Source organism: Bactrocera dorsalis, chromosome 5 (assembly GCF_023373825.1).
Source record: "Bactrocera dorsalis isolate Fly_Bdor chromosome 5, ASM2337382v1, whole genome shotgun sequence".
In the NCBI taxonomy this organism is placed as follows: Eukaryota; Metazoa; Arthropoda; class Insecta; order Diptera; family Tephritidae; genus Bactrocera; species Bactrocera dorsalis.
In genome coordinates, this window is record NC_064307.1 from 26,969,472 (window position 1) to 26,985,539 (window position 16,068).

At 32.3% G+C, this 16,068-nt stretch overlaps 1 protein-coding gene across 12 annotated transcripts in view; it reads right to left on the bottom strand.

Annotated features, from left to right (window-relative positions):
• LOC105223269 (NAD(+) hydrolase sarm1) overlaps positions 1-16,068 on the bottom strand; it is a 119,947-nt gene that overhangs the window by 23,091 nt on the left and 80,788 nt on the right. For 11 of the 12 annotated variants that reach the window (XM_049458628.1, XM_049458629.1, XM_049458631.1 and 8 more), the window contains 2 exons: positions 1,016-1,344; positions 574-949 (listed from right to left, as the gene is read on the bottom strand). In XM_049458628.1, the coding sequence (XP_049314585.1) occupies positions 574-949; positions 1,016-1,344 (705 nt within the window). Of the gene's footprint in view, positions 1-573; positions 950-1,015; positions 1,345-8,301; positions 9,762-16,068 lie in introns of those variants that run through there. The other variant, XM_049458634.1, reaches the window with a different exon arrangement.

Sequence of the window (16,068 nt, forward strand, 5' to 3'; positions counted from 1 at the left end):
AGTTTCCTGAAGTCTCATAATGGTCAGTCTCAGATTGATTTTTTAATTATCAGAAAAATATCTGGTACCTTCTGAGAAAAAATTTGGTATTTTAAGGATCAGGCAGTATCGAAACTCGGAATACAGATAAAAAAACGAATATTTTTTATTTCATCTTTGGCCGGATAGAATATGTGTAGTGCTCTAAAGATTCCAAGCCGTACCATATTTCTGTAGTCCCTGTATTGTTGGTAAATTTTTTATTTTAAAAATGCATCCAACGGTATAGATAGTTGTTTTATCATAAAGGTTTATTAGACTTTTTTTTCAAATTGGTTTCAACGGTAAAGGAAATTGTTTTCTCATAAAATTTTATTACCCTTTTAAGGACATACTGTTAAAGCGCACTAACCTCACCTCAAAGTCAAAAGATTCTTCTTTGGACTTTTCTTATGAGTCGAACTATCGACCTAACATGCTTGGTTCTAACCTCAAATACTTCGTTACCAAAAGTTTTCCTCAAAGATATTTCGTGTCCTCCAAGCAATCAACAATTAAATAATCTTCAAGTATTTTCCATTTTTTCGAACTCACCTGTATAACGGCGGCATTCTCCTCAGTTTTCACACCATCCATTTCGGTGCGATTTCGCATCGCTGCTGCCGCCTTAGCCTCCTGATAATCGATATCACCCGTTTGTAGCCGTTTCATTTCGGCCAAATTACTGGTTGCCTGCTCCGTACTGAAACCATCGGCTACGACCTTCGTCTTCGATTCGGTCTTTGTGCGTTTCTCTTCGAATTTAACGGTGTCGACGATTTTACCCGACCCATTCAGTCCATTGGCGGTCAATTTGCCATTCGAAGCGCTCACCAAATCGGCTAAATTGTGATGATCATCATCTGTGTCCGGAAATGTTACCAACGGTTCGGCATCGCTGTCGACGAGATTTTCAATGGATGAGCGAATTCTGGAAAAGTAAAATTTGAAATTAATTAATAATTGATTTAATGGTCACAGCTCAAGTGCAACATACTTCTTCTTCAATTTGTTGATGGCATCCGAGCTGTTCAGCGCATTGATTTGTGTGAGATCGTTTATGGATGGCTGATGCGCTGACGCTGAGATGGCCAGATTTTTGTTGCTGCCCAGACCACCACCGCTGCTCGCATTGTTGGTATTGCGACCGACCAGATCGGTGATTTCGGACATGGAATTTTTGATTTCGCTCAAATCGCGTTTCAGTGCTGCCGTCTTCATTTCGGACGATGATGTGGACGAGGAGGACGTTGACGAAGATGATGAGGATGTTATATGGTGTAGACGTTTCTTTTCAACGCGCGTTGTTGTACTGCTGTTAACGACCTGCAAGCAAGTAAATGGAAAATTAAACAATTAATTATTGCAAAAATTTCAAGTTCGCTGTTTTTGTTGTTATAATATTGAATGTTTGTAAGTTCGCAAAGATAAGGCGAAATAAGGGGCGACATAACCCGTATATAAGTATCTACCTAACTACATATATGCAATGTATATATTAGATAAAGTTTATAAAGAAATGCATGTGGTAACATTGACGAACAAATTGCGTCCGAGAAAGTAAATGCTTGAGGTGGGAAAATGCTTTTGATAAACAAAATGCCAAGAATGTCACATATTCTTGTTCGGCTGACGAGGTTGCACAATTGTCACATACCCATTCACACACACATGGTCTTACACAAACACACATGGTACATAATTTAATTTGCTTGTTTTGACAACATTTCTCAAATGTTTTCGCAATGAGTTTGTTGCGCTAAAAATAAGCGTCCAACCGGCGCAAATGAATATTTTTGTTGTACAAATATTATTGTTTATTATTATTTTTAAACTAACTGTTATTATTGCAGAAGCAACGAAATCATAGAATTTTAGTTTTGACACGAGCGAGCGCTTGGAAGAACTAACGAAAATATAGATGTGCTCTTCGTAGTTTGAGAGAGCGATTTTGGGCGTAAACAGCGCGAAAATTTAGAAATCGCAAAATTGGCGGTAATAAACCGTTATCAGCGTATAAAATAAAAGTGCCATGCGTATTTGCTCACATACAAACATTCATACATCGAATTATACCCACACATACAATTGTAATCGTTGATAATGTTGAAGCGTGTTGAATTGGAGCACAGGAGAGAGATCTTTAACAAAAAAGTTTATACGAATTTGTTGTTGTACTAATTAATTTATGTATCTGCTAGGGTAGCGCAGGAAATTTTGATTTTCATAAACTTCTTCTTATCAGAAAATCAATAAAAAAATCAAAAATAAACAAAAAAACCTCAATAAATAAAAAATAACTGTATTAAAAATAATAATAAAAATGGTGAAATAAATTTAATAGGTAAAAGTATGATAATTTTCATAAACTAGACAAAATAGCTATATATTCAGTTATTATCGAATATTATACATTTTTGAAACTTAAGAGGCATATCTAGCGTGAAATTAATAAAAAAGAGAATAACAAAAAACCGATTTACTTTCATATTTCAATATTTTATAGATGAAAGAGTAACATACTAAAATTTCAAATCGATACCTCAAAAATTTTTTAAGGTACAGCCTTTTTTCAAAACTGTATTTTTCAAATTCGCTAGGATGGTAATTTGGTGACAAATGATCCGATCATTTTAAAATTTTTCTTTTCCAGTATATTTCCAGTTTTTGAGATATTGACCCGAAATTTTTCACTCATATGTTTCTCTGCATCTCTCCATACAAAATGATCGATTAAAATCAAAACCTTTGTAAATTTAAATATTTTTATAATCTCTTTTTAAATAAAAAAAAAAAACAAATTAAATTAAATTTTATTTTATATATTATAAGAATGGAAAGAGGAGGTCCAGCAAGTGATATCTCTTCAATCTTCTACATTGTAAACTATTGTTCAGCAATATATTTTCATGATCCTCGAAACGGAAGAGTTACAGTAAACAACGTTAGATCTCGATGGAGGACTTCATTTCTCAGACAGAAAGTAGACCTCACTATGCTTAAATTTGAATTCGCTACACTGCCCCAGATTTGTATACCATACGTCCAGATTGGCCTACCTTAAAACTTGCAACGTATCTTCAAGAAATTTGGCATAAATAAATTCTCTAGATAATCCAATCTCCAAATATATTTTTCAGATTGGACTTATATGGCATATAGGTGCCATACAAACTGGCCGATTAAAATGATGAGAACTTATAAAAGAAATTATTGTTAAAAATAAAAAAGCTTCTTCGGTAGAAATTTTATATTTTAAATTTAATAGAAATCGGGTTTTCAGTAAAATCGATAAATTTTGGTATGTTGACTATCGATCATTTAATTTTAGGCAAATTAAACTAATAAACATAAAATAACTATAAAAGTCATATGTAATCAATCGATTGTCATCGATACACAGTCGTGAGAAATTTGTAAATTATTTCTATGTCGAGTAGTTTGTTTTCGTTTTTTGTTTTCTTGAATAATATTACTTTGTATACAAATATTGTTATTCTGTGTTTGCTCTATATAAATTCGTATAATGATTTTCATTTTATATTTAAACATTTATTGAGCCACATATCGTAGGTTTACTGGACAAATATAGAATATTTATACCCTGAACAGGGTATATTAAGTTTGTAACACCCAGAAAGAAGCTTCGGAGACCCCATAAAGTATATACATATATAAATGATCAGTATGTTGAGCTGAGTCGATTTAGCCATGTCCATCTACCTGTCTGTCCGTCTGTATATATACGAACTAGTTCCTCAGTTTTTAAGATATCCTTTTGAAATTTTGCAAATGTCATTTTCCCTTCAAGAAGCAGCTCACTGGCGATATCGGACCACATAACATATAGATAGCTGCTATACAACGAACGATCGGAATAAAGTTCCTGTATGGAAAACTTTCGCATTTGACGTGGTTTCTTCTCAAAAGTTGTCACAGGTTATTTTCTAGAAGGGCATATTAGCTTTGGTGCAGCCAAAGTTAACATTTTTTCTTGTTTTTATATATTTTTTTATATTTAGTTTAACGAGTACATCAAATTTTTCTCTAAAATATAGCAAAGCCTTTATTCTTTCTTCTATCACTGCGTATTGGGTATAAATAGAAATGAAAACTAAATACTACTCGTACATTGGAACAAATTGTAGTTAAGCCGCGCAAATATTTTTATTTATTTATTTACATCGAGCGCATGAATGCGCAAATTACAATGGCACGACTAGCCGGCTACTAAATACAATTAGGCATGCACAAGGGTAATAAAAATAAAGAATCATAAATTCCATTAATGGCGACAAGCACCCTCTCATATAAGCATGATTAAACATACAAGCAAACATACATATATACAAGCATATCTAATATGCTCACACGTAGGCAATGTAAAATTTTATGGCCGCACGAAAGCCAAAGTATAAACATACATACAAACATACACACATATATACATACATAATATGTGTAATAAAATAAAATAAAATATACTAATAATTTATTAACAGTTAAAACGTGTGGATGAAAATTTTCCGCAAAACTTGAGTGCGAATTCCACAATTAGCCGACATCAACATCGGCAGCTGGCGCATGAAAGATATTTATGGATTTAAAAAAAATAAATAAAATGAAAATAAAACTACATTGTAATCGCTGTATGCGCGCAAGCTAATAGCGATTAATCAATGAGAATGGTCCTTAATGGCTTGCAGAGCTTAAGTGGCCAACCGAGCGTATACGCAACTAATTCATTTCATTCACAAGCAGACAATTTCCTGATTTTCTTTAGAGAAGAGTGTGCGAAATTCAAATTTATTTTTCACATTGCAGTTGTTGTTGGTATTACAAAAAAATAATGTTGCCTTTAATGCCTAGAAATAGCTAAAGTTCACTACAAACAAACATACATACATATATTGAGTGGAATATTCAAGCAAAAGCTGCGCGCCGCCAACGCCTTAGACAAGCAGCGCAGCTGCTACTGTTTTCATTGACATGACACTACAACTTTTTTTAGTTTGAGCAATTTAAAATATATACTATACACTTTACATATGTACATATGAGCTGAAAATCTTTGCATTAGTAATCATTACTAATTTTGGCTATGCAATAGCTAGCTCCTTATATAATTCTACTTGTGCATCTATATTTTTAATTTAAATGTCCGAAAGTCTTTTCTTTTATAATTTATTTATACAACTTTTTAGGTGAAATGTCAGCTTTGACACTTAAACATTATGGCTTTGTGGCTGTGTGTGTGTGTCTGTGTTTATGTTAATTACCGGCACATTGTGTCGCTCAAAGCGCTCGCCTACAGCGGTTGTCGGCTTTTTTGCTCGTGCCGGCATGTTTGTGTATTTGTAGGCGTGTGCGGCGTCGAAAAGTCGCTCTTCCGCTAATGACACTTGGTTTTTATAAGGAAATATACTATGGCCTGTTTATTAATGTAAAAATAAAATTATTGCGAAATTTCTTTTCTGGCTTTGCAGCTTAAGACATTTGGCTTGTCATCGCATTAGAGCTCAATGAAAACTTATTTTTGGCTATACCAAAATAACACCAGATTTGATTTCGCGTGAAATGAAAATTTTGAGATTATGCAGCAAGTTCCAATGAAGTCGATAATTACATATTTATTATATTACTAATAATTCAGTTACGCACTATGAGTGTTCGAGTTTTTAATTAGCTTTATTTTATTCTAATTTTTTTATACATTATTTGCGGTTCATATGCATGCCCATATACATGCAAAAAACAACAACATTTAAGAAATTAAAATAAAACAAAAAAATTTTGTATTCTCTTGATATCATAGCTGATCTCCAGGTAGACAGAGAAAAAAGAAAAGAGGTTTCTGTAGGCGAAGAAAATTTTGCTGCTTAAAATTCTCTCAAAAAAGTTTATAACTATACATGACATATAGAGTCAGATAACTCTCATTTGAAACCTATATTCAATAGTTTATGACATCAAGAAATTTAAGCTGAAAACCCGAGCTTGAAGAAGACAATTAAATTGAACGTTGCAAAATATTTGGGCGCTGCTAGAATTCGCTTTAGAATTGGTTCGGCTTTAAGCCTTTATACTGTGGAAGTTATTTCAAGCAAAATAAAGCCGATAACTGATTTTTCTCAAAGCTGATGCAACGTAAATGAAAACCTTCCTAAATATATGGAAGGAGTTTCATTACTTTCCGCTCTAGAAAAATTCGTATATTTATCTATAATTTTAATACGTCTTACTTGCCAACTTATAAAATTAATCGCTGTTATATCAATCAACTTTCTTTGATACTTTCAACTTGCTGGCGGCTTTAAAAAAACCCAAATATCTAATTGAACACTGAATGAGCAGATATGTATACCTACATGCGCATGCTATCTTAGTTACAATTTACTTTTTAAGTCGCTTATGGGTGTATTAGTTATCAGTGGTGTTATCGATACCAAATAACATTGAAGTTTATCACACGGTGAAGGCCAAGAATGTTAATTCGTTGATATGGTTTGTTTTACATACAAAGAAAAGAAAGATTGTGATGTGAAAATTATGCGTGCGTATGTTTATGTACATACTTACATATCCATTTATATTTACTATCTGTAATAATCATCAATCATTATTGCCATTACTGTTTTAATGGATTCTTTCTTATTGTAGTCAGATAACCACTAATTACAAACATATGTATGTATATCACGAATTGCTATGAAACAGTTTGAAAGATTTATAGTTTAGATGCTGTATGATACAATTAATAATCTTACACATCTTGTGGTTCTTATGCAAACGGACAAAAAATACGAACTCTTAAGCCAGTAATATGCGGTTGAAAATCATTTTTCCGCTTTACGTTTTCGTTAAACTATTTTATGTGAGTCTAATATGGCATATTATGCGCAAAGAATTATGGTTAGCAATTCTGTTTGTTGGAAGTTCCTGGACCACTGTTAATGTGAAGCGTGAGAAGGTGAATCATTTTATTACCAGTATAACAGAATAAATATATATGTGTGACTTGTCATGTAACCTAAAAAAAACATATTTTGAAAATTTGTCCAATGACATTGTTTAGAGAATCGAATCATGTGTTCAAAATCCAAAATGCAATTATAATTTCAGTACTCAAAACCTGCTTCTGCTCACATAACCTTTAAAATTTTCAATCGTCAACTTTACATCAACATGACTCTCCAAATTTTTGTTAAGCCCCCCAATAATTCTGAAGCTTTCAGGATCAACGAACAGCTGTTACTATGAAGAAAGACTGGATGTCGCAGCTTGTTGAACTTTTTTAAAATATAATTCCAGCTACTATTTGTCATTAATTAATTAATTTAAAAAATTGGAAAAAATTTAGATTAATGCAATAATTTTTTTAATTAATTTAAAAATTGGAATTAATTTTAAAAAATTAAGAAAATCTATAAATTGTTTCTTTTAATTAAAAATAATTAATTAAAAATTAAATTAAAAAAATTAATTAATTAATTTAAAAAATTGGAAAAAATTTAGATTAATGCAATAATTTTTTTAATTAATTTAAAAATTGGAATTAATTTAAAAAAATTAAGAAAATCTATAAATTGTTTCTTTTAATTAAAAATAGTTAATTAATTAAAAAAATTAGAACAAAATTAATTAATAATTTTTAATACTTTTTTAATTATTTAATTATTTACATAATGTTTTTAATTAATTTAATTTTTTTAATAATATTTTAATTTTTTTTAAATATAAAAATTAATTAGTTAATCTTTATAACTTTTTTAATATTTTATTATTTGACATAATTAATTTAATTTGTTTTAATAATAATAATTTAAATATTTTTGTTTTTTATTTATTTGTAATAATTAAAAATAACAGCAATTCTGAAAATAAGGACTCCTTAAAAAATTCTGTTTTTGAAATCTCTAAAACTTTCGAGTTAAGGTACAAAAAAATTAATTAATTAATTAATAATGTGTCTGCTCTCACCAGAGTGTTCATATACCACTACGGATTGTAGGGAAACAAAAAAATAATAATATAAGTTGCTCGATTTCGATATTCGGTATCAGCAAACAGCATAGGCTAAAGCAATGATTTGCACTCCACTTTTTAAGACACATTTTCGATCATTCAGACCACTTTACAATACTTGAACTCACTTGAAACATATAGTTAATATATATACATATATACCACATTTATACAACATATTTACATATTTGCACACATGTTATTATACATATATCCCTACATACATAGTACTTCTTTTGAATTGACTTTACTACCCACCTTACAACAGTTCGATAATTGCAAATTGTTTTGCGTCACTTATAGTCGAGTTGTTGTCTTGCCGTCGCCTGGGTTGCGCGAGATTGATTATGCGATAAATATTAAACTTTTATTTATTTTTAGTTCTTTACCGCCGTATTATTGTATTGCTTTGCGAAATATGCGAACCGGTTCGCCTCTTCCTCTTAGTAAACGCCTTTCGTATTTCAACTTTTACTTTGTACTTTAGTATCACTTTAATATTGTATGTTTTTGCTGTTGTTCTTATTGTTATTTGCTTTTGAGCATGAGAACTGCAAAATTATTATTATTTTGCTTGAGAATTTACAAGTGCGCGAGAATGCGTGTGTATGTGTGTGTTGTTTCAAAAATGTATACTTTATCGCGCCAGCAAATATTGTCTGCTATCTTAAGCGTGCTTCACACAAACATGCATACACGTGTGTATGTGTGTGTGTATACTTTCTAGAGCTGTTCTAAAACACTTCAGTACACGTTGCTTTAATTTATTACTTGTATAGATGTGTATGCGCCTGTGTGCTTGTGTACTTTGCTTTGCTTTTGCTTTTGATAAATGTTACCGTTATGTTATGCACCTCTAAGTCCACTTAGCTTATTCTTAAGCTGCTGGCATACAAGTTTTAATATATTACTTGTGCTTTTTTCCCACTTTTCTATTAAAAATCACAAAATTTCTTGCACTTATTTACCGTTGTGTTCGTATTTGCTTTGTTAATCGTAATTAATAAATTATAAAAATTGACGCTTCGCCTTTTGCACTTGCTTGTTGTTTTTTGGCAGCGTCGTTGTAAATTTCACTGTTACTTTGCGTGTTTTTGCACTTTTCCGCAGCTTTTTTGACTTTATTATATTATTTTACGAAAATTGAATATTTTTTAATTAATTCTTGCAACTTTTGCCGTATCTCGGCAGTCAATTCATCACGCTTACGTGCATTCGTCGTCACAACTGTTTCGTCTTTAATTAGCTGCTTTCGCTGCTAGCGCTATACCTTTGCTCATGTAGATATGTTTGTATGTGTGTGTATTATGGGCGCACACTTAACTTTGCGCTGCGTCTCTTTATCTTTTAGTGTTTCTTTTTGACTATTTTATTACACTTGCTTCGCGATTTGCGTTATGCTATGCTTTTTGCTGCTGTAGACACTCAGCTGATAAGAATTATGGCTAGAAGAATCTTGCCTTTACTTGTTTTTATGATTTCGCTTTGCTATTTTATACTGTATGCTACACTTCAAGCTTTATCACAGTGCTTTTTAACGGTTTCTATACACAGTTCGGTTTTTTGCGGCGTTTGATAGATTTGAGATGCCGCAGCTTTTTGAAAATGTTTGAAAAACAATTCTCGCTACTATTTGTCTTTCGTGCAATGTTCGTTTAATATTTCTTTTAATTTTTTTATTAATTATTTTTTTAATTTTTTTATTAATTATTGTTTATTTAATAAATTTTTATTAATTTTTTTTTAATTAATATAAATTTTTAATTAATTATTTATTTAATTAATATAATTTTTGAATTATTACAATTTTTTTAATTACTTTAATTTTGTAAATTTATTAAAATTTCTTACACCTTTTTGTTATTATTTCCTTTTTTTTCTTATTTTCGTTATATATTTTTTTGCTTGATTTTTAATTACATGAATTATTTTCAAACAAAATATTTTTTTCGCAATTTTATACTTTTCGTTGTTTACTCTTTTTTCGTTGTTTAACGCTTTTCGTGTGCTTTTGTTTCGCTTTCAGCGCTTTATTTTTCGTTTAAAAACTTTATGGATCTTCGTTTTGTATTGAACTGCATCGATAGTTAAAATATATGCAGTTTTTTCGTTGATGTTTTACAAAATCGTTTCGATTATAATTCGCTTGTATATTTTTAAATCTGCGTAATTTATTAAAAAAAAAATATATTCAAATTACGCATTTATTAATAATTCGTTGTTTTTTCTACTTTACTCGCTGTTAATTTAATTTAATTTAATTTATTTTGTCGTTTGCAAGTCGCCGTTATACGTTTGTATCCTGCACAAAATTCGTTGAAATTTCTTTTAAATCGCATTAATAACACTTTTTGTTTTTGTGTTCGGATCCTGTCGCGGTACTAAGTGTGATCTTTCGCTCGGTCGCTATTAAACACAACTCGCTTCCGTCGTACAACGTTCGCTCGCTCGCTCGTTTCGTTTCGTTATGAATGCAGCGCTCACAAAGTGGTCACCAACTACGCTCGCCTAACGCGAAAAAGCGCTATGAAAGAAAGCTTTGAGCTTCGTGACTTAAGCTAAAAATACACATATGTATGCACATACATAACGTTATGTGGATGTATGTGTGTCGTAACTAAAAACAGAACAATTCTAACTAATTCCACATACGCTCGGCAGCACTCTTGTGCCGAACTTGTTGTTCTTGTGCACGTAGTCGTATGTCGCGATCTTGCGATCGTCACTCGATTGTCATATACGCTTGGGTGTAGGAAGTTTATTTGTACTGTTAGCTTTTGCTGAGTGACACTAGCGCACACATACACATACGGGCTGTATGTGTGTACTCTTGCCTTTTCTATTAACTCGAAACAGTTTCAATAAAGACACTCACATGAGCTCAACGAATTCTCGGAATTCTCGCTTCATTTACATAATTTGCAACTCAAATATTTGCAATTTATTTATTTTATTTTTTAGTTTCTCTGCTTTGCAAGTACGTGTGTGTGGAAGTGTCTGCGGCGTTTTGCTTTAAAAGTTCTAAGTTATTAATTTTATTATGGCAACTGAAACAAAAAATATACGCCTTTACATGCAAATACCTAAGTGAATTCTAACTATATACATACATGTGTGTGTGTCTATATTTATGTATGTATATATATACATATGTGTTCACTAAGTGTTCTTTTATTTCTGTTTCCTCTTTAAGCTGTTGGCTTTTCGGTGGTAATTACACTTTTTTGCGGCTTACATACGAACATATGTACATACTGTATGTGTATGCATGTGATTATTAAATACATATATGTGTGTGCGTGCACACCTCAATTGATTACTATTTGTAGCCTTCTGCAAAATTCATACATTTTTTATCTTTGTGTGTGATTCAAGACTCACGCAATTCTTAATAATATGCCGCTGAAGCATTGATACTTCGGCTTTATTTTGAATAAAAGCACACAAAAACAGCAAAAACCACATTATTTGTTTATTACTCGAATTTAAGTGTCTGTAAAATAAAATATAAATATACAGTGCTGTCTAGATTATCGGAAGCGTGGGTAGTTGTCTCAGAAATATGTTTGCAATACTGCAACTAGTAACGAGAAGGCTAGTCGAGCTTTTTTTGAGTGTAATTGAAAGCTTTCTATAAACAAGCTAATAAAAAAAAAATATTTATTTTTCTGAATTTGCGAGCTTTAAAAAGGATGTTGATAATGTTTTGTGACTTGTGACAAGTAACGGTATGGATCCAAGTTTTGAAGGCAATCCTTATACTCGAAGTAAATTTTTCTTTAAGTCATAAAATATGTATATTAAATATATAAATGAGGATTGTACTGCGACTTAAGGACTATTGCAATCTCTCCTAAGTCACAACGACTTACTTAGCCCCAGCATATTCATAAATTCAGATTAGCAGATGTTCTGGAGAATCTCTGTCCCAGAAGACTCTTGAGCTTACAGGGCGACAAGTAGCCTGAGTTTGTTTCTTGCGACGTTGATTACATATTTAAGCCTTTTAAGGTTGTAACCGCCCATTATCAACTTGGCATAGCACATGACTTTGAGTTGTTACTAATGCCTCTCCCTGCCTTTCCTTCATCCTTCCGTAGCAGCTTTTTATGGTATGGGGACAAATCGCAACAATAGGTTCGGATCCAACCATGTTGGTGGAGGCTGCGGGGCGGGCGAGCTCATCAGCCAGTCCATTTCCGGCTATGTTCTTGTGACCGAGCACGCAGATAAGACGTACTTAGTTACGATTTGACAGACTGTTCAGTTAGTTCTAAGGACTTATCAACGGAGAAACGTTAACGTTTTTCTTTTTTAATTTTTAGATTTAGAGTTTGGGGGAATTCAGAAAATTTGTTGATTCTACCCTCATTGTCATATAAATGCACCTCCAAGATTCAATTGCAAGCTTATTAAAGCTTTTTATTAGAGCTTATTCAGCTTTCAATATAGCGGAGTAGTTTTTATTAATTGAAGTTTTTCTATGAAAAGCAAAAGTCTAATCTATGATTACTTACTTAAAGCTATTAAGGTCTGCCTTGCTTCGAATTTGTAATACTTTAGAACTCTACTTCGCATATTTACTCATGTTGCTTGAGCCTTAGCTTTATAAAGCTTCATTGAAATCCTAACAAATTTTTGTCTTATAAATGAAAGGTTTCTCGAAAAAAAAATTGTTATGAATAAATATTAGTTCCAAAATACTACCAAAAAAAGGTTTTATGAGAGTTTCTTTTTCTACCAAAAAGTGTATTAAGCTTATGGTTTTGTGGATATTACGAATTTCTTCGACGAATTTATGATAAGATTCGTGATTTGCTTTTCGCATATACATAAATACATGCACACGTAGTGGTTCCGTATAAGTATATGCGCAATTTGGGGTTCTCTGAATTTAAAACTCTTAGTTCTCGCCATCATTTTTAATGCGTTGTAACCTGCTGTGAGTTGTCACTTTGACGTATTTGAATTACTGTAAAGTATTCTGATTATTTCAAGTAAAAAGTTATTATATTGCGAAGAATTTGATACAACACACTTTCTTTAAGTGACTTTTCTAGTATTTACTCACTTAAAAATACTTTCTTGATTATCAAACTTTTTATCAATTTAATTTTCTTATCTTAAATATTTAATTGTATAATAAATAAATAAATATGTATGAATGTGGATCATAGTTGATATGAAGAATCTTAAAGCTTTTAAGAAAGCTTTAGAATAGGACTCATTTTTTTAAATTGAATTTCAATAGAAAGCTTTAAAGAGCTTTCACAAGTATACTCTTATTTAAAACAACAAATTTTTCGCATATTGGTTGAGACTGATCGACCTCGCAGGGGTCCGAAATATGATTGTCTGTAGTAATAGACTCCAGCACAATAAAATTTATCAAATTACTTAGCTGTCTCCGAACCAAAAAGTTGGATCATGTTATGGTAAACGGAAGACACGTCTCCAGTGATTTAGACGTGCCTACGCTCCGATAACCTAACATCGATTCGGATCTTGTTTTAGCGAAGATACATGCACGCCTCTGTACAGCAAAGCACGCCCGTCAACATACACAGGGAAGGTACGACGTCGAGCAGCTTCAATTACAACCCACAGTGAAACGGTTTTCTACCTGACTTGCACTCCTGCTCTCTGAGACCACTCATTAGCAACTCAGTATAAGGGAACTGTGGGACGGTATTTCAAGCTCCTTACGTACAGCTGCAAACGAAACCACTTCTTTGGGGAAAAGGCAAAAGAACAGCTGGTAGCACAAGGAGCGCCGTGTCGCAGGGGAGAGCACAACACTAACGGGGCGGGATAGATACAGAAACTTGAATAGGAAAGCCAGACGCATATGAGTGAGTAAGAATACACCTACAACCTGTAAACCATTTTTTCCCAGCATACAGAATGAACGAAGAAGTTCCGATAGTCCTAAACAATGAAACTTTCTATTCTCTTGTTTTAGTATCTCTAAATTTTCTGGTTGTTTTATAAAATAAAAAAAAATTAATTTCTAAGAACAGCTTTTATAATCGGCAAAGACATCTTAATAGTTCAAAATGGGAATGACTCATCTTACTTTTCTGGTAATATCTTTTTTAAATAAACTTGTCATAGCAATATTAATAGCTCTTTTTGTCTTTAAGTAATTTTGAAGACAACAAACTTACGACAGGAAGTATCAACACTTGCGGCAAACAACGTTTTGACGGAATATCAAAGTGAAATAGCGTAAGCTGTCAAATCTGACATATAGTAATACAATTTTGTCTTTTATTATTTATTTTAAACTACTATTAACATTCTGTTATGCTTTTTATAGGTATAAAGAGTATAATATACACATATTTTATCAGCAGCACTGTCTCTTTGAATGATTTAATAGTGAGAGTTAACTGTAGTTTTTTGATACGCATGGATGGCTTGACCCACTGAACTTTATTGTATTGATTAGCAAGATACTTTTGATTAAAAATTTTTTTAAAATAACACCTACATGAAATCAAATTAGATATTATTATTTAGATAATAACACAGATCCTTTATAATCGCGCTTTTCGGATCATTTAAAATGTTCAAATGTTTTCAAATAGAGAGTTCTAATCATATTAGACCGCAGACGGAATTCCACCCAAGCAAGAGTTCAACGCGCAATTAGACCACGCCGGTGGACAGACAATCTGTCTATTTTTTCACATTACGTAATTTTATTAAACGTATCTGGTACTAAAAAAGCGTGATAAGATCTTTGTACACAGTATGTGACTGACTGACTGACAGGAAATGCATCATAGTCAATAGCTAACGGGACATAAGTATTTCGCGCTGAATAGTTTAGCATGACAATGCATTACTATCGCAACAATTCAGAATTTTGATAAAGCTCTGTCAGCTAAAATGCAAAATAGCGGGTAATGAAAGCCAAAAGTAAACAGGAAAGTGTGACAAAAAAGAATATATCAGGATAGCAAAGCAGTCAGCGGCATATTCGGCGGAACGCGCAAAGTCAACCGTGGCGTGGGGGTATCAGCCGGAAAATAAAACATTATGAATGGATACACACAGGCCGGTAGATGAATCAGTAGATGAGTAAAGTGTGCATGTGGCAGCAATCGATAAAGGCAGCAAAGGATGAGCACAACAAATATAAAGTGACAGCGTGACGTTAATGACATGCCAACTGATAAGAGAAAAAGCGAACGAAAAAATAAACAGAATAAAATATTGACAAAGGCAGAACCAAACATGAGCTAATCTGGTGATGTCTGTATACATATATAGACACATAACTGTAATCACAAATGGTATAAATCCGCTAAAAGTGAATATATTCGAGAGCGTTTCGAGCCAAATCAAAACAGAAAATATTATTTATTATTAAAGTATGGGGAAACAAGCATGGAAGGGCTAAGTTTGGGTGTATCTGAACATTTTATATTCTTGAAAGTAGCAAGAATCACAGTCTGAGCAATTCCTCCAGGAAAATATTGGAGTTGTGGTTAGTTTTAAGCCGATTTTATCTTAACTTATCTTCGTTAAAGTACCTCACATACAATCACCAATCATATGGAGTGAAGTCAGCCGGATGTTCGAAAATCCTGGATCTAGATCAAGTTTTTACCAATTTTATCTATTTTAAGCACAAAAATGCACCGTTATAAGAAAAACACGCTCTCTCATTGTCATTGAGATAGCTCATATATTGACGGCTATATACGGCATAAAGTCACCGGGAAGATCGAAAATCTTTATATTGAGTATATGAGAACTCAGAGTATTGACCCGTTTTAACCCATTTTCAATACACAGAGCTACTCTTATCACAAGAGGATTTTCTCTGAATTTTAATTGTATATTCCGTACATTGACAAATATTTTCGGTCAGGAGTTAGCTGTGAATACTGGAGTCCAAGAATTTAGTCAAAATCGATCGGTCGAGTCCCGGCACTTTAAGCCACAATAATGTTTTGGAAAATATTAACAGAGTTAAGCGCGCTCTTTGTAGCTTCTCTATCTCAATTATTCGAC